This window comes from Eptatretus burgeri, chromosome 5 (assembly GCF_056783735.1).
Source record: "Eptatretus burgeri isolate ZD-2024b chromosome 5, Ebu_testis_v1, whole genome shotgun sequence".
Classification (NCBI taxonomy): Eukaryota; Metazoa; Chordata; class Myxini; order Myxiniformes; family Myxinidae; genus Eptatretus; species Eptatretus burgeri.
In genome coordinates, this window is record NC_140965.1 from 40,721,404 (window position 1) to 40,741,727 (window position 20,324).

The window sequence follows — 20,324 nt, forward strand, 5'->3', positions numbered from 1 at the left end:
GGGCATCCTGATTCACTGAATCAAACGCTTTACAGAGATCAACATAGGCTGCAATCAGCCCTTGCCGAATCTCTCGTCATTGTTTGGTGAGGACCCGAAGAGCAAGGATACGATCAATCGTTGACCTCTTTGGTGTAAAGCCTGACTGCTCTGGACGCTGGTGCTCAAGCAGATGGTGGCGAACCCTATCAAGAATTATCCGAGCAAAGACTTTGCCCGGCACTGAGAGCAGCGTCACCCCTCGGTAGTTGTTGCAGTCTTGGCGATCACCCTTCCCTTTCCAGAGAGGAAAACAAGGCCCCTCTTCCAGTCAATTGGGATGATGCCTGTGTTCCAGGCAGAACACAGAACTGCATGCAACGACACGAGTGCAGCATTTCCACCAGCCTTGAGAAGTTCAGCATGGATGCCACAGATCCCAGGAGCTTTACCCCATTTCAACCGGTTCACGCAGGGTATGGGGCCCGATATGTTCTCTTGAATCAGGCATTATGTGGCAGACGTATGCGCTCTACCAAACTGACTAAATTTTGGTAAAGATGTGGCAAATTGGAATTAAAATTAATTCAATGGCCAAGTGGGATTTGAACTCTGGACCCTAGGATCCCGAACCATTAAGCCAACACTCGGTATAGACTTTGTAAGCTGAGGCATAAAAACATTTCAAGCAAATGTAAAAGAATGTAAGGATGTTTCTCCAAAAAGTATGTTCACAAGGTAGGGATGGTCACAAAAAAATGATCATATGAAACCATCCCTACATCTCTCTGAATAATGGTTGTCCCTGCACAAGATACGTGTGTGTGTGTGTTTAAGGTTATATTGAATAACTGCGCACACACACACACACACACACACACACACACACACACACACACACACACACACACACACACACACACACACACACACACACACACACACACACACACACACACACACACACACACACACACACACACACACATTTTCTTGGTTTGAAAGATGTTCCATTGGCAGAGAATTATGCAGCTACTCTCTGCCGGTTATCGAGATGGGCTACTGTACGACAAAATGTGGAGTCGGTTGTGAAAAGGAAGTGGGTTTTTCAGAGCTTCGGAGAGGTCATTTATGTAGCATCCTCCCCTTCTCCTCTTTCCTCCTCACTTCCTTTATTTGTCCAAGTCTCCCTCTCTTTTATCCTTCAACCCTGCGGTTGGTGTCATCCCCTCCCCCACCCCCCCCCCCCCCCATTTCTGCTGTCCCTCTTGTTCTGTTGCATCCTGATCCATTCCATGTTCCAACTCTTGCACGAGCCTTGACTTTGTGTGTAATGGGAACAAGAATGGGCCCAAGAAACTGCCTTGGGGTAGTCAAACAGAGGGTTGTATCATTTCAAGGGAAGAAAGGAGATAAAAAGTGAAAAACGTTTAGTTGAGCTGATAAAAAAGATTTGTACCACAAGGCAATATAGGAAAAAAAAATTCATTCCTAAATATTCCACCTTAAAGAAACTATGCTCTATACTACATAATGCTGCCACACTTATCTCATAACACAAGGATATATTTTGGTGGATTAGTAAGACTAGATCATCCTTACAAAGACCCTTGCCCTTTCACTTGATTATACATTTATTGTAGTCATTTCGGTCAGTTTGAATTAAAGGTTGAATAATGGTATTTCTTTGTGTCAATAACTCCACGTGTTCACAGGTGGAAAAGGTACGAGACACAGGACGTGGTGATTGAGTGTGCCAAGGTCTCTTTGGACCCGAAGGAAGCCTCAACTGAAGAGAGTTATAGCTCCACGCATGAGATGTTTGGCACAAATTGTCTTCCCTGCTTTACACCTGATACTTCTGTTCACACTGGGCACGGTGAGCAATGCGGCGACATATTTCGCTTACTCTGCAAGTTTCCCTTTTTTGTCTTGTCCAAAATTTGAACTACAACATAGAACAACCATGAGCCTCAGTTACTATAAGGTAAACACAGGGGTGGATCCGAGTGGGTGGGGTTGGGGGGGGGGGTGGGGGGAGTACCAAGCATGCCCCCCCAACCCCTCCCCTCCCTATAATTTGTCATCGGAGATGCTCCTTTTCTCCGAACCATTTATCAACCAAGACGTGGAATGGTATCCCAAGTATCAGATAATCCAGAGTTCCACACTCGGTCTCGTCTGTGTTTTCAAAACCCAAGAACATGCTTTTTGATCGTGGGAAATTCTCCAGGGTATACAAGAAGCATCAAACGTGTTGGAGAAGAAAGTTTTTTTAAATTTATTTGTTTGTTTGTTTGTTATGAATTATTCAAATAAGTCATTCAGTTGATTGCAAAACCATAATTCTGATCAAAGGTCACTTTTCCATGTCAGGCATTGATTTGTTTTGATTATGATGTCATTTGTTTCATTACATGCATTGTCTGATTTTCATTCAGTTGGATTTTTATGATGCAGAGACAATAATTAAAAATAAATGTTGTTCTGAGAAAAAAATTTTTTTCATTTTTTTTTTTTCATTTCAGTACTTCTTTTCAAGTGTATTGGAGAGTTTTTGTCAATACTTGTTTAGAATTTATGACAAAACGAAACTCCCACAAAAAAATGTTCTCCTCGCTCTGCTCACAGAATTATATTTTTGCGCCCCTCCGCTCTCCCCCAACCTAAAATTATGCATCTGTGCCTGAAACCCCCCTCACCCAAAAAAGTTATCAAACATTGGAAAATGAATAAAATGACTTCTTGCAGCATTTTATGCTCCTGGAAGAGCTTACTTACATATCACATACGGAGACACTGCTCTTGTACACAAACTACATGGACACAGGGTGCAGTGGTGGTCTTGTAATGAGGACATGATTGGTATCCCAAAGTTTAGGGAATCAAATCCACTGAAAGTCGCATTATTGAGGATATGGATTTTAAGCTTCTTGAAATTTAGCTCTTCTCAGACCTTGATTTAAAAACGTTAATTTTATTAAAATGTAACCAACAAATAGACCTGTTGAAGTGGCAGTTGATGAATGTGATGAGTTGTTGATGCACACCAGATTTGTGATGTCGACATATCACTGACCTTGTAGAACCTCATAGTCAGGACAGAAGATTAGGTTTATTCATGTTGTGATGACATCAATGTATATGTGGACGTGTGGCCTTTAAAATATGAAATAGTTGATGTCTGATTGGTGTGGAGATTGTTTTAATTGTTGGCATGCTTCAGGAGTTGCTGGAAGAATGATGTTTTTTGTAAATGTGCAATATTGTGGATCGCCATCGCCGTGAAATTCTGTTGCATGCGATAAAGCCACAGACAGTTGTCCATGGGAGAAAACGGGTTGTTGTTTTTGTTTTTGTTTTTCCCAGGTGAAGGCCAACTGTTTGTAGTAGTTGTCCTTGGGCCTTATTTCTTGTCACTAGAAACACCTGCTCCCTACGGCAGCGGCCAGGGGACGGAGAGGGGTGGGGAAGCTTGGCCCCAAGTCTTTCACAAACTGGCTGGCCAGGCCTGATGTTCAACTAAGGTTATTGCAGGAATTTGGAATTTGGCCATGGTGCCGGCAATAGCCCAACTACTCCACGCAAAGGACGCAGAAAGAATCTTTAACGTCCACAAACTAATGCTGGCAGACAGGACGCTCGTTTAACATCCATCAGAAGGACGGCACACATTGATGAATCGCCCTGCTTCTGAAACGCCAGGCTGACAGTTTATAGTTGGGTTGGGATTCAAACACAGGCGGGACAGCTTGTAAGCGAGTGTGCGTACCTCTAAGCCATCCTGCCAGCTCGCATTTTGGTTCAAGAGTCAGTAAGTGACCACTATATTCGTTATGGGTGTGTGTCTGTCTGCCTGTCCCGAGCATAGCTCCGTGGGTTTTGATCCGATCCTGATAAAATTTGGGTGGGAGGTTTCTATCATGATCTAGTTGTTTTCCTGAGTTGTGTTTGCCTATTATGGGCAGAGCCACGCCCAAAAAACATGTGTTTTTAGGGGGTAGCCAGTTTCAAGTTACATCTTCTCTGAGGGGGTTTGTCGAATCTGGCAGGGGTTTCGGTTTTTGGTTAGCCCAATGGCACCTGCACAGCCCCACGGAGCTCGATTTTTTTTTTTCATTTTCGTCACAAGGTCACGAACTTAGAAAATGTCAAAAAAATCAATAAATTGGGCATCGAGCTCCTAGGGTTTTCAACTGTTTCGAATGAAAGTTGGTATGCAAGTAGTGCTCTTCGAGTACTACAACTTTCATCATTTACGTTTTTCCCGATTCCCGCCAGTTTGCCCGTGGCGTCCCCTCGAAGGTCAAAAAATAGAAAAGGCGAACCGTGTACATTGCTCGTGAACCATCACCGTCTCCAGACTTGTTTATATTATCATTGGAAGGAATAGATTTGATTAATTTGTGGTGTTAATTTTGATGAAAAGTGTAACTTTCATGACATTGAGGTTGGAATCAGAATTTGAGGAATAGAAGATATATCAACAATCTAAAGTATGCTGATTACGCCAATCTGTTGGCAAAAGTAAAGACTTGATGAAATTGCTGCAGACAGTTGAAAAGCTGGTCTTTATTTAAACCTAAAAAAAGACAAAAATCTTATCGACTGAGAAGATCAATGTGGTCAGATTGGGAGACTATCATGTGGAAAGTTTCATCTTCCTGGGTTTTTAAAAAAAAATTGAAGTGAGAGGACAGTGTGTAGCAGAAATGAATAGATGGTTGGAATTTGAGAGAAAAGCAATGTCAGGATTGACAAAGATGTGACAAAACAAATCAAGAGGAGGGTGGTGAATGCTCTGGTATTTCCACTTGCAATGTATGGATGTGAGTCATCAACAGTGAAAAGGGAAAAAAAGACTTACAGTTTTCAAATGTGGTGCTTGGAGACTGATGTTTAAAATTCCATGGATGGCAAGAAGAACAAACAACTCGGTGATTGAAGAAATTAGATCATCCTCATACTGTAGAAGCGCTGATGCTAAAACAGAAACTGGCACCCTTTGGTTGGACACTTGTGCAAAACGAGAGCCGCGTCATAAAGTTTTTGTCTTCACCAGAAGAAGAAGAACAACAACAACTCGGAGCTCTCTTAGAGCCAGCGTTCGCAACGCGGCTAAAAGTAAAAGTCTCGAAGTCAACAATGCTGAGCAGGGTTCAGGGAAGAAGAGGAAGAGGTGGAGGGTATACCTTGATGGATGGGGCAAAGCCTGCAACCAAGTTGACTCTGTCGGAGCTTCTGAAAGCAGTCCAGGATAGGGATGTTTGGAGACATCTGATCGTGAATGTCACCAGAAGTCGGCCGTGACTTGGCAGAACTGGATAACTGGTTATAATAGTTTTTACTTCTGGTGGGTGTGTGGACCCAGCGACTCTTAGCCTATACATCGCCCATGTGTAGTACATCCAATTTTCTCCAAATTTCACTCAGGTGATTATCTTATCGAACAATGTTTGCAACCATTAGCAATGCATTGATTAAATGTCACGCTTGAAGCCATGGCCGGGAGAAATCGTATATGAGGCCCCAAGTTATATGTTATATATATATATAATCTGATGGTTAGAAAAATCTGACGTGCAACGTGATATGTCATTCATGCGTAAAGACTCATTTAAGCACCTTTATTAGCTAAAGATCATTGTGGCATATCTAGTGGTCCACCTATAAGCCTTGCAAGTTGAGATTGCTCAGATCTGTTAGAAGCTGTGAGGGATGCGATAAGCATCAAATGCCTCAAGGACATTGGGTTTCTCCCAGATTTCTTCCAGTTCAGTGTTGAACAACAGTAGCGACTGTTTAAAAAGGTAATCAGATGTTGGACATAAATGATTGACTAGTTTGTGGTTCTAATAATTTTACTTCCTGTTGGTATGCTACACGAAACGCCACGATAAGCTATGTATACATCATAACACGGAGTTTTTCCAGGGTGGAAAACCCCCTGAAAGTGGAGTGTGGGGGAGTGGATGAAGTCTCCACATCCCCTAAACCCCCTGACGAGTTTGGTTGAGATTGGATAAGTAACAACCGAAAAGGTCTGAGACAGACACCAAGTGGTGGTGATTTCGCTGAAATTGTCTCATTGGAACTTTTGTAAACAGCTTATGGAGGATATAATTATGCCAGAAATGACTCTGCGAGAAACTTACCAAAAAGGCACTCACTAAACAAACACACAATGTACGGTTAAAAGTAATGCATTTTGTTGTTAATTTCATCATAATATTTGTCAAAGGTTTGCACTTAGGCAGTTGTAGTAAATTATTTGTTTGTATAAAATGGATGCTCATGGAGTAATGTGGTGCAGATGAAGATAACCCTTTTATCTTATTTTCTTCTCTTTTTAAACAAGAAAATGGAAGAAAGAAAGTTGTATCTCCGATCATAAATGAGCAAAGTCATAAATATATGTCCATCCATCCTTCCATTGGGACCATACTCTGTGCAGAGCGTTGATGCTGCCTAAGCAGTGTCCTTGGCTATGGGGCACAATACTGGACGGGTCGCCACTCCGACACAGGATACCAGCAAGCTGGCACTCGTTTTGCCGACCTCGGAAGGATGACAGGCAGAGTTCACCCCACCTGGTATTAATTCAACAGCTGAGTGGGGTTTGACCTCAGGATCATAGGATCCCAAATCCACCATTAAGCCAACACCAGGCATATAAATATATGTGCATGTATGAAAAATGGTTGTGCAGCATTTAGTATGATAGATTCTACTGTCAGATTTTCTAACTTTAATTGATTTACATCAGGACTTCTCTATTCTGCATAACGTGTGCAATCATTCCCTGAAAAATAGGATTAAACGTTTTCTATGAATTTGGTAAATAGTTGAAAGTTTTTGTTGTGATATCGACCTGCCTCGTGTGAAAATAATTTTGCGCGGTAAATTTAGAGCAAACGCATAAGCGCAGTCTAAGCTCTTCCCTTGGAAATCTTTTTAGTACGATAGATTCTGCTGTCAGATGATAGCTTTTCTAACTTTAATTTTATGTGCAGTTTCTAGTTGAATATATATATTTTTAATTTTCTTTTATTTTGCTTCCACTTTCCACCTATCTTCACAGCCCGAGGATCATCTCCCTTGGCTTCCCATGGCCACGTGCCTTTGTCACTGTCTCTGTGTGTGAACCAAGATGCCATCTCTGGTCAGGTGAGGAAGCGGTGTCACAGATGATCTTGATGGTATTTCTGAACAGCCAAAGTGTAATAAACTCTATCAATGTAAAAACATTCGTCTCATCCCCGTAAAAACGAGAACAATAGGTCAGATCCGAATGGAGAGAATTATACAATTTAATGTCTCTGCTTCGTAAGGGGCCATCTGATTACCATGTACACTTGGAAGATGTTTGGATGCGAGCGAGTTTATGAGTGTGCGCTTCGGGCACAGATACCATTCTCTCAACTTCCTGCTCAACTTGCGCATTGTTGGGTTACCATTTTGGATGCATGTAATGTTTCTATTTATCTATTTATACAAGTAGGGTGATGGATGTACTGTTCATGAGAAATGTGATTTTGGTAAAACTGCACAGAGAGTGCTGGAAAGGCAAAACAGGCTGGAAAGATCCTCACAGGAAAGATGGACAGAAATGTAATTTCTCATGAACAAGTTTTGATGAAGGCTAAATCTATAATCCACCTATTACATACATTTTATTAACAGACGAGCTCTGGTAGCAGGTTAAGTTTAATGTGGTTAAGCAGAACCAGTAGAATGTTGAAATCATTTGTCATTTCCTGTTTGTGTTTTTAATGAACGTCACTAATATTAAAAGGTTGGTGGTGGTGGTGGTGGTGGTGGTGATACTGTAATTGTCTGTTGAATTGTTCTCTGTGCAGTTTTGACAGTTTGATCATGGGTTTTTGTTGTACTATTATTGTTTTTTGTCATGTATTACTGTGTTTAAATTTTACAATGAATTCCTTTTCTCCACAACCGCTTGAGCGATTGACACAAAACTTTGAACATAGGAGTGCCTCTAGTCCTGCAGCATAGTCTGATATTTCAGATCAATTGTTCAAATTTGCATAAAGCACCAAAATTGGTACACATGTAGAGTAATGTATTCCGAACAATTCTAGATAAGGAGCCACCCAAGATTGTGCCTTGGTCAGCTTCGGCGACCATTTTCCAAAATGGCCACCATTCTACTTTCGCGAAATTGGCTATATGCTCTTATTTTCTTATTGTATTGGTGGTAGATATAAGGAAAGTGTAAAATTCAGTAAATTGACCATGAAAAGGCATATTCAAATATTATGAGCCAGTATTTTCAGTAAAAAAAGCCATTATTTGACTTGTAAATTGCTGCTCTCCTGAAACTTTTTGCTGAAAAGTACCCATTATTGCCTGGAGGACAATAGTCAAATGATACTCATCACATTAAATGGGTTTGGAATCAACCAAAATTGCATTATAGATTACATACTTTACTCTATTTTGAAAAGGGAACTGATAATCGTGATAACGACAAACTCAGAAAATGTAGTCAAATTATTGCACACTTCACTTTGAAGCGGCTATGGTTTACTGTCTACTACCATTCTACCAGGACACATGGTACACGCATACATCAGTCGAGTACAATATGAGTTTCTGAGCTCAAGTGTACTGGCTCTGGATCGAGAAGTCAACACTTTTACAAGCAATGCGACTTTGCATTTGCACATTCTAAGCTCGGCCGATATCTCGGTCTGTCTCTACTGCGTCTGCCTACTGGCATTCTCCTTTACAAGCACACAGTCCAGTGCATTGCAGATTAGCCTTCTTGCATTTGCAGCGGTTTCTACAGCCTTTTTTGCAGCCGCACGACACCAGCTCAAAGCAGCTTTTTGAAGCCTCAGGGAGTGTGGTCCAGAGCGGTTCGTAGGACCCATCCTCTGTTTGCCGCCAGCCCCAGCTTGTTGGTGATGGAAGCACGGGTTGAGGGACCGAGACCTGCCCCCAGACATAGCCATCCTGGAAGACTGATCTCTTCACATGCTGTTCCAAAGCATCGTAGGTAGGTGCGATGCGCTGGACGGAGTTCCTCTTGGCGAAGAGTTTCTTTCTGGCCTCGTTGACGTCCATATATGGACTGGTGCAGTCAGAGAGGAGCACCACAAACCTTTCAATGCAGTGCATTGTGTCATCCTGGATGTTGACTGGCGTGGTTGTCAGGGTCACAAGAGAATCTGTCAGTTCTGGAAACGAGTTCCATGTGGCCCAGGCAGATTTCTTCCCATGCCCCACGAATGCTGATACAGTGTCACATCTGGTCATGGCGTGGAAGACAGGGAGGGAACATGCCTTCTGTGGACTGAGGGTGGCAGCTATTTCATGGGCAGGGATGTAGCGGTAGTTCTTGCCCGTCCCAAAGGCAATCCAGAGTTCATCCATGCATGGTAGCGCCTGGGCTACCATTACCGCCAAGACGTCGGTGTCTACGGTTCGAACTTGAATCCGACGGTCATGTTCTGCAGCATGGGCCACATGTAGCCAATATTACCAATTACAACACCATTTCCACCACTAACACCACCACAACAAAATACTTCTGAACCTGTCACTGATGCTGTGTGCGAAAATGGATTTTTCCCATAAAAATGACCATTTTCCCCCCAATACAATGGTTGGAAATATAATGAATCAACACAAATGACATTTGTATTGTTTTCCTTTGTAAATGCACATCACATGGAGTATTTATCACCTCTGAGAAACCTACAAAGAGAATAACAATGACATATTATCCCATGTTGTTAAAGTAGAATGGTGGCCATTTTGGAAAATGGCCGCCAAAGCTGACCAAGGCAAAATCTTGAGTGGCTCCATTTCCAGAATTGTTCAGAATACATGTCAACATATGTACCAATTTTGGGGCTGTTATGAAAAGTCGAACAATTGGTTTGCTATGCTGCAGTACTACTACCCATGGATATTGTTTGAACAAAGTTACATGATTGGATGGAAATGTGTCCGGCGTTCCAAAAAGTCTGTTTTCTGTTGGCATGGGTTGCAGGGTGTTTCAAGTATGGTAAGCTCGCCTTTTATGCATGTTCTGTTTGCGCATTTTTGGAATAGTCTGTCATTTATACCATTTTTAGGTCATCTCTACCGAGATGACCTAATAAAGCCAGACCGTATGTCCGTCCGTACGTCCGTCCGTCCGAACATCCGTCCGTACATCCGTCCGTCCGTCAACAATTTTTCTTTCCGATCTTGATGAAACTTAGTATGTGGCTAGAGGTCGATGAGTGTTGCACAACGATATAACTTTTGTCCGGGTTCAAGGTCAAGGTCACGAGGTCAAGTAAGTTTTAAAAATCGCCATTTTCAAAACCTATCTATTCTGCCATTCCACAAGATATTCGGCAACTGTTTATTGATTATGATAGTAAAAAATATTATCTTGTATCTAACTGGAAAGATTTTTGAATTTCCTTCCCGTTTGATCGTCACGTGATCTGGAAGATGGCCAAAAACGCTGATGCGATTCGCAAAGAAGGAAGGAAGGAGAAATGAAATATAAATATAAAACACATTTTTAGCCTTTTATATTTATACATTTTCCACCGAAGGTGCAAAAGTTTTAAAACCCGAAATGTAAACGTCGGCATTTATTTTCAAAATATAATTTCGTGCCCGCACGCAAAAATGCCGAGTCATCTTTAACCAAACTGCGCAGTTCGAACTGCGCAGTAGTCTTCGGTCATAACTGAACATTGAGAACTTGTGGTGTTATAGAGATGACCGTCACCCCCACACGGGGGTAATTTTTATTCCTACACCGACGAAGTTGCCGGTGGCATTATGTTTTTGGGTTTTCTGTCCGTCCGTATGTACGTACGTACGTCTGTGCTAATTTTCTCTGTTTTCTCTGCAACCACTTATTGAATTAACGCCCAATTTTCACCATATGTGTTACTAATCATGTAGAATGTTTTAATGATAATTATAACATCATAGGTCATGTGATGTGGCAGCCATGTTGGAAACTAGAAGGGCACTCGGTGGAGCGCATACCTCTGCCACGTAATGCCTGATTCACGAGAACATATCGGGCCTGATACATTTTTGAAATTTCATGTTATACATTATTATATCGTTTTTTGCCCGATCTCTCAATGGTGAAGAATCATTTTAAAAATTGTAGTAGTCGGATCTTCACCAGATCTTCACCAAAATATAATCAGTTTGTCCTTGTCGCACACTGAACCTGTCCACAAAATTTCATTTGAATCCATCCACAACTTCTTGAGATATCCTGTACACAAACAGACAGAAAGGGGTGAAAACATAACCTCCTTCACCTTCGGTGGCAGAGGTAAGAAGGAAAAACTTTGGACTTCTGTATCTTCGAAACCTCTCCATGGAAAAAAAAATTGAAAGTTGGCACCTGTCAAGTACTCCCCATTGGAAATGAGTGTGATTTTCCTTTTTTTGATGTCATTGGTGTCTTGATTGCATACGTTGAACACTCTATCCGATCAGTATGAAAAATGTTAAGGGTCATCTCGGGCCAAATTGTATGAGAGGAAAAATTGATTGCCATCGGTCATGTTGTTTGGCAGCCATATTTTTTTTTTAACAAATAAACTTTCAAAAAGCTCCAAAATGGCTGAACAAATCGTGGCGAAACTTTACAGTTTGATTGCCTTTCCATGAGGAAAAAAAAAGGTTTCCCACCTATGATGTCATGGGTCACATGGTTTGGCAGCCATGATTTTTCTTTTTTGAAGAATAAACCTTTAAACGTCCTCTTCTCCAGAACAGCTTGACGCATTGAGGGGAAACTTCACCCACATGTTCACCAAGCCTTGGTGATATAATGGTGTTCACAATAATTAATAGGTCATATGGTCTGGCAGCCATATTGGATTGAACAAAAATCTTAAACGATTTCTTTTGAACCGCTTCATCAATTGATGCGAAATGTCGAAATTATGATCTAGTATTCATGGGGCATATTTGTTTTAAATTTCAACCTGATCGGACGCATGATCTGGCAGCCAGAATTATTTAATGTTTTGAATCTGAGTTCAGGATTTAAATCAAACTTTGTTCAAGTATGTATAATGATGTAATAATGTGGGCGGAGGCATATCTTTTGACATCGAAGAGTGTTGTTCTCGTTTAATTTATTTTCACGAGCGATTAGAATTATGCCACTTGAACTTGTGACTAACGCTGCGATCACATTTTCGCACTGAACAAAAAGAAAACGTGTTCACGATAACACCCGGGTGCCAGCTTGATTGCCTTCCTTCTTCCTCAGTTTCCAGAAACCCTCCAACTTAGCGTTGTGCGTTTAGTGAAGTGCTTCCCATTTTGAATGTGAATTGTGCCACTGTAATAAGCTAACCCTTGCAATCGTGACTGGAAAGCTTCCCATGGAGTAGCAAGGTTGGTAGTACGAGCAGAGGAAGGCCATCACTATTAAAGTAACCAGAGTGGTGTCAAAGCCATCCAATGCTCGCCTGTTTATATATTTATCGTTTTTCGTTTTTAAAAGACTAGTCTAATAATATTTTTTTTATCAAGCATTGCAGTGAAGTCTGATCCAAATAATTTTAAAGCAATATATGTATTTGTATATTTTAATCAGTAAAAAAATAGTGTGGTAGATAAAAACATTAGAAAGGAAATAACTTGCACCAAAAACTTTAACATTTTCACGCTCACGCTCACGCCAGGAGTATCGCTATAGCTCTCTATTCTTCGAACAGGCGAGCTAAAAATGGATGTTTTAGGACGGTATGAAAGAGGTGATCGTACAGCTGATGTGCAGCATGTGCTGGGCCTTAGTGAGTCCACGTTGCTAACAATAAGAAATAGTCTGGAAAAGATAAAAGAATGTGCTAAATGTGGAACCTCAGTGAGTGCGACAATCACAAAGACATCTTATGCTAAAAGTTCTATTTTGAAAAAAATGGAACGCATGCTCAGTGCTTGGATTGAACACCAAAACCAGGAGAACGTGCCTGTCAGCATGCTTGTGATACAAGCAAAAGCCAGAAGCATTCATGAAGACTTGACAAGTGATGAAGGTGAAGTGAAGCCATGCAACGCTAGTTCTGGGTCGTTTTCAAACTTTCAGAAGCGTTACAACTATCACAACATAAAAACGACCGGAGAGGCTGTTGCCGCCGACATGTTTTCCGCCGAGAAGTTTCCTGCATTTCTCGAGGCCATTATCGAGGGAGGTGGATATTCTCCAAAACAAATTTTCAATGTTGATGAGACTGGTCTGTTTTGGAAAAGGATGCCAAGTAGGACGTGCATGTATCATGATGAGAAGAGCCCACCTGGGTTTAAAGCAGTGAAAGATCGCTTCACGCTGCTTTTGGGAGGTAGCGCTGAAAGTGATTGTAAATTGAAACCGTTAATGGTTTACCATTCAGAAAATCCCAGGGCTCTGAATGGATATGTGAAAAAATGTTTCCCTGTGCTTTGATATTTTAATGGCAAGGGCTGGATAACAGGCAAAATATTTTGTGAATGTTTGAGCTCCCAAGCCCCAGCTTCCTACCGAGTTGAAGGAATGCTGTGAGAAGGAGTATTTCGGTTCCAAAATTCTCATCCTCCTCAATGATGCCACAGGTCGGTCATCCACCATCCATCCAGAACCTTAATGAAAACATGAAGGTTGTCTTTCTTCCACCCAACATGACATCTCTAATTCAACCCTAAATATAATTTGGGACTTCCGGTTTTGGAGCAGCGAGGTCTCCTTCGGGGCTCCCTGCTGACGTTCTCAAAGCTAAGTTTCCGGTTGTTATTTGTCCCGTTTTAACTGTTTAATTTTCTCACCTACATGTTACTGTGTGTTGCTAGTTCGGTTTTGTTTCAAAAATCGTGCTATTTTGTGAGTATTTTTGTCGACGTTCTTACCTGTGCTTGAGGCCTAGGCCTAGGCTTGAGGCCTACCGGTTCCACTCGGTGTTCGATCGTTTTTTTTTTTTTTGTTTGTTTTTTCTCCCCATTACCTTCAATTTCTATCCTCCCCATTACCTTCAATTTTGATCCTCCCCACTTTCCAAACATCCCCCATTCTCCAAACTAATCTCTTTCTTATCTCAAAAAAAAAAAAAAAATACCCTACAACAACAACAACACGCTCACCTTCTCCCGATTTTGCTTCTTCTTCTTCCTCTTAACTTCCTCCTCGTCTTCTTCCTCGATTTTTTTTTTTTTTTTTTTTTTACACTTCCATGACCTAATCTGTTGAACTCTCTCATACATTAATATTAACAACAACAACAACAAAAAATATATATATACCCAACAACAACACGCTCACCTTCTCCCGATTCTGCTTCTTCTTCTTCCTCTTAACTTCCTCCTCATCTTCTTCCTCGATTTTTTTTTTTTTTTTTTTTTTTTAAATTTTTTTTTTTTTTTTTTATTTACACTTCCATGACCTAATCTGTTGAACTCTCTCATACATTATTTTTAACAACAAAACGATCTTATAATGCTTCATCTTCCTCTCTCACACATGTGGTACTCTACTGTTTCACAATGCACTACTCTTCTGCTATTTTAACAGACTGCTCTCATTTCGACCTCTCCTTCATTCCTTGCCTAAAAAATCCAACTATTACAGCACTTCTTCTCTCCATGCTCTGAATTCGCCTTCATTGCATCCATCAAGAATTGTGTTAAATCACATCTCTGACCTAAAACTTTTAAAAACCACAGTTTGCCATGGATGCTCGCTTTCCATCAACCATTCTTTTTTTCCAACTTCAGTGCCAACTCACCCCCCTCACCCCTCACTCTCACTCTCAAAGCAACCATCCCACTCTTCTCCCTCCAAGCCTCCCTCTCACCTCTCTCAAAAATTCGCCCCTCACCTTTCTCCCACCTTTCATCCCCTCACTCTTCCTTCTCAAAGTTGCCCCCCCTCTCATTCACCAACCTGCCTCCCTCCACTGCCCTCTCACCTCCATCTCTTCACTCCACCTCCTCAAATCCTCAACTGCCTTCTTCCTTGTCTCTTGTCCCCCCTCTCCCCCAGCACCACAGAGCCTTTTCTCCTCCTCATTCGGCCCCCTCCCCTCGCTATTCTGCAATACCCCACACTCCTTCAGCAACCCTCCTTACCTGCCCCCTCGTCCCTTGTCCTACCCTCTCCCTCCCCCTCCACCTCCTGCACCCAAAGCCTCCTCCCCTTCCTCTTCATTAAAAGTGTGGACCTCAAATATCTGGGGCCTTCGCTCAAACCTTTCAGATCTTTCCATACAGGTTGCCACTGACAAACCAGACATTATCTGCCTAACAGAAACTTTCCTCTCCCAAGACGTGTCTGACTCCCAAGTATCTCTCCCTGGCTACTCCCTCTTACGGTATGACAGACCTGAGCCTCGTCCTGGTGGAGGTGTTGCTCTCTTCATCAAAGACTCTATTCCTCACTCTCCATGCACTGCTCTCACTCCCCCACACCCCCAGGAATACCTCTGCCTTCGGCTTCCCCTCCACTCCCACCTCATGTTTATATGTGTACTGTACCGTCCACCGAACAGTGATGACTCCATCTACACCTCACTATCCGAAAACATGGACCATCTTCTATCTTCTCATCCAAACTCTCTCTTCCTCTTATGTGGTGACTTCAATTGTCATCACGCCAGTTGGCTAGGTGTGGGTACCTCTCTCACCTGCCATGGCACCTCAGCAAAAGCTTTCTGCGACTCATTGGGACTGACTCAATCGGTCAACTTCCCGACCCGGATCTCAACCAATGGTACTCCATCTCTTCTGGATCTGATTTTGACAAATTTCCCAGACAATATCTGCTGCTCTTCCTTCGCTCCAATTGGTTCTTCTGACCACGTCCTTGTCAAAGTGGACATCTCTCTGGCTGTTATCAGAGAACCACCTCACCGCCGTCGAGTATGGCATTTCACTCAAGCCGACTGGCAGGGTCTCCGAGCAGCCATCAAACTTACAGACTGGTCTCCTATCACTACTTTCTCAAACATCAACTCATCCTGGGAATTCTTTCAAAGAAACTTGCTCTCCCTCATGCACAGATTTATCCCCTCTCGTGTTCAGTTGTCTTACCCTTCCTCCCGCCCTTGGTTTACTGAAGCTTGTGGCGAGGCAGTTGTCCTGAAACAACTTGCCTTTGCCTCATGGAAAGCAAACCCAACTGAGGGCAATCTCAGTTCTTTCCACAAAGCTCGGAACAAGTGTGTATCTACCCTCAGGAGAGCCAGAAAACAACATCTTTCTCATCTCAAGTCTGAACTCTCAAACCTCTCTCCCTCCTCAAAATCCTGGTGGCGTTTAATCAAATCTGTTTCTGGTGTATGTTCCCCCTCCATCCCCTCCCTTACCTCAAATGGCCGCACTGCTGATTCCACACGTGATAAAGCTGAATGTCTAAACTCGGTGTTTGCAGCTAAATCTTGTGTCCTAAACCCATCACTATCTCTACCCACTTTACCCAGTCGCACCCAACTGTCCCTGGACTCTGTATCCTTTTCTCCTGACAAGGTGGAGAGCTTGCTTTCAAACCTCGAGTCAGATTCTGCAGACGGCATCAGCCCACGTGTCCTCAAAGCCTGCTCTTCTGCTCTTGCTCACCCTCTCTCTGTTCTATTCACCCTCTCATTTGCCCAAGGTCATCTGCCATCTGCTTGGAAATCTGCTAACATCACTGCCCTGCATAAAAAAGGTGCAAAAACAGATCCCTATAACTACAGACCAATCAGCCTTCTCCCAATCATCAGCAAGGTGATGGAATCCATCATCGCTTCAGATATGAAATCCTTCCTCTTCTCCAATGGCTTGATTTCCAATCATCAATTTGGTTTCAGACCAGGTCACTCTACCCTGGATATGCTGCTTCTGCTCTCCCATCAATGGATGGAGGTCCTCAATGCCAGACAGGAAATCTGAGCCGTATCCCTGGACATATCACGTGCTTTTGACACAGTCTGGCACCCTGCCCTACTCACCAAACTCTCTTCCCATGGTATTCAAGGCCATCTCCACTCATGGCTCGCAGACTTCCTCTCCTGTCACAGTCAACGTGTGGCCCTAAATGGAGTTCTTTCATCCCCTCTTCCTGTGCAGGCTGGAGTTCCTCAAGGTAGCGTTCTGGGCCCTGTTCTTTTCTGGTTTTCATCAATGATCTCTCGGACTCTCTGGAAAATCCTCTATTTCTCTTTGCCGACGACTCCACCCTCTGCCGTACCATCTGTCATCCCTCAGACCGGCAAGCAGCAGCTTCTTCGCTCACTGCAGATCTGGATAAAATCACAAACTGGTCCAACACGTGGAACATGTCTTTCAATCCAGACAAATCTCACACTCTCACTATGTCTCTTCGAAAGGACCATTTACAAAACCCCCCCATCCACTTTCTCAACAATCCTCTGGAAGAAGTCTTTTCTTTCAAGCTTCTAGGTCTCACTATCTGCCATGACCTTTCCTGGGAAAGTCACATTTCCAACCTGGCCTCCAAAGCCAGTCGCCGACTGGGGATCCTTCGTCATGCAAAGTCCTTCCTCGGTCCACCTGAGCTCCAACCCACATACAAAGTTTTTGTCTGCAGCCTGATGGAGTACTGCTCTCCCCTCTGGGCTGGTGCTCCTGCCTCCCACCTTTCTCGGCTTCACGCTGTCGAAACCAGGGCATTTAAGATCATCGGCATCTCCTGCAATGAAGCTGAGTCCTTGGGCCTCTCACTCAATCACCGCAGGTTGGTCGGTGGTCTTTCTGTCTTCGACCGACTCCTCTCCAGCCTTGCCCCCCCTGCTCTCTCTGCGATTTGTCCCCACCACATTTCCACAGGGCGCTCAAGGTCCGCCAACAACCCCCTTCTGGTAAAACTACCAAAATCATGAATCACTGCTCATCTTCACTCTTTCTTTCATTCCTCTTTTTTTCCCGCCTTTGGAATAAACTTCCTCACTCTATTCTTTCCCATTCTTCCCTCCAGGCTTTCAAAACAGCTGTTCACCACCACCTCTTTTCACCCCATCCACCACCACCCCATCCAAATCCTGGATCTTTTCTACCCCCGATAATCCACCCAAGCCCACTTCCTTCATTTCTCCTGCTTTCCTTCCTGAAAGTCCCTGAAATGTCCATCTTCTCTTCGCCATGTTCCCCGTCCCATCCCCATCCCTCTCCCTTCCACAGTTCACCTAATGTGTCTGTTCCCCACTGTTTTGTCCCTTCCACTCCCGCCCCTCTTGTCTCATGCCTCCTTGCTGTGAGTTGTGTGTTAGCTCTCATACGAGCCTCGACCAAGGTATACAAAAAAAACCAAAAAAAAAACCCCGTGGACCAGGGAGTGATTGCTACATTCAAGGCATATTATCTCTGAAGAGCATTTGCAAACCATGGTGAAATCAACTGATTATGATCAGATGACTGAAAGAATTCTGGAAGGCCTTTACAATAAGGGATGCTCTATGTAATGTTGAGGAGTCTTGGAAGGAAATCACCCACTCCTGTATGAATGGTGTATGGGGGAAACTTTGCCCTCAATTTGTTCAATGGTTTCAGCATGAATAATGATGTCGAAAGCACGACGTAATGTCCGTCTAAATGGCCAAGACTGTCGGCTTTGAGGTGGAGGAGGGTGATGTCGAGGAGTTCCTTGACTCATACCGGGAGGAGCTCTCAAATGAGGACCTTCTACGACTGCTGGAGAAGGAATGCCAGATGGAGGAGTCAGAGGCAGAAAGTGAAGAGGTTGAGCCACTGCATACTCACTTGTAAGAGGATGGCAGAGGCTTTCCACCTCATCGATGTGGGTCTCGCCGTCTTTGATGAAGATGACCCCAACACGGAACACAGCTCAAGAGGCCTGGAATGTCCAAGCGGACCTCAGCTGCTATAAGTTGATTCAAGAAGAAAAAAGGTTGAAAGCAGCTCAGACGACTTTTTGTTTTCCTTTTTTTTTCAAAAAAAAATAAGGATCCAAAGGCCGATGCCAGTAAGCCCTCAACATCGAGCAGTCAGAGGTAAAAACACATCTCATAGTCTTCAACCTCTGACACTATCATCAACATCACCATCTTCGCCAAGCTCATCTGACCCAGATGATCCCCCTCCCTCTTTTACCCACCGAATGTGACCAAGTCCGCTACCCGTTTCTTCTTCAAGTCACTAACTGTTAAGACTACTAAGTTTTTTTCCCATGACGTAAATGGACAAAAAGGTAACGATGTTGGACAGAATTGACTGAATAGTTTGTGGCTGTTATTATTGTTTTTTTTATTTTTTAAACTTTTGGTAGGTGTATGAACCACTGACTCTGAGCCTATACACCGCTTGTGTGTGCCACCTGAAAATGCACATGACTTAAAATTGCGTGAATATTGATATGTGTCGATCTCCACATGCACTGTCATGACCCAAGAGGTCTTCAATGAATTATCATTCAGCATTATACGTGTTGTGGTTATGGCGTTTACCCCATTCAGACACAACAATTGTGAAACTTGCATTTATGTAGGTACGAGCAGGGGTACCCAGCCAGCGTTGCCCTGTGCTGCTCTAATCCTGTTGGCATTTTGTAGAGATTAATTGTTTGTGTTTTTGTAGGGGCTTAAAACACTTCCCTACACCCACTAGGGAATGGGATTGAGGGTCATTTAATATTACACTTCACATAGCTACCTACAAAGGCTTGGGCCCGATGGAGCAATAAATCCAACTTTTTCTTTTTTTTCAAAATTTTCAAAACTCTTTTTGCCTAAAATATTCTCCAGCACTCACTGATGAACCTCTGAAAGCTTGATGAAGATCTGTTCAGCCATTTCTGAGAAAAATGGTGACATAGATATGCAGCCAAACATCTCTCTTGCAGTACAAATAAAGATGACAACGACCAGTCATGATATGCGCACGTTATAGTCGTAGTGCTACAACAATTGGTTGTACAATTGTCAAACTTGTTCCAATAAAATTTGGTGGAAACTTTATGCAAGATATGTTCTTTAAGTGTGCCAAATTTTAGAGATATTTGCATTACAAATGTCTATTGCTAAGGTGGGTTTGTAGAGAACTGCTAAAACAGACAGCTTATCTTTAACTGTCAAATTTTCAGTTTCTCACTTCTCAGAATTCCCAACGTATTTTCCAGAACTCGTGTTGCATGCTGTAATCGCATATCGGTATTTGGTGTTTAAATATTTATTTTTCTGGGAGGAGGTTAAGAAGTTTAATGTGAAGAACCAGTAGATTTTTGAAATCTGTACCGTTTTTCTATCCTTGTTTTTAGTGGAAGTCAGTCATGTTAAAGGGTCAGTGGGTGGTGGTGGAGATACTGTAGTTGGCCTGTTCACTTGCACTTCAATAATAAAGGTCATGTATCACGA

The 20,324-nt window shown here is 42.8% G+C and overlaps 1 protein-coding gene across 5 annotated transcripts in view; it reads left to right on the top strand.

Annotated features, from left to right (window-relative positions):
* TSC1 (TSC complex subunit 1) overlaps positions 1 to 20,324 on the top strand; it is a 105,834-nt gene that overhangs the window by 19,309 nt on the left and 66,201 nt on the right. For all 5 annotated transcript variants that reach the window (XM_085881580.1, XM_085881582.1, XM_085881578.1 and 2 more), the window contains exons 8-9: positions 1,695 to 1,858; positions 7,061 to 7,146. In XM_085881580.1, coding sequence (XP_085737706.1) covers positions 1,695 to 1,858; positions 7,061 to 7,146 — 250 coding nt within the window. The remainder of the gene's footprint in view (positions 1 to 1,694; positions 1,859 to 7,060; positions 7,147 to 20,324) is intronic.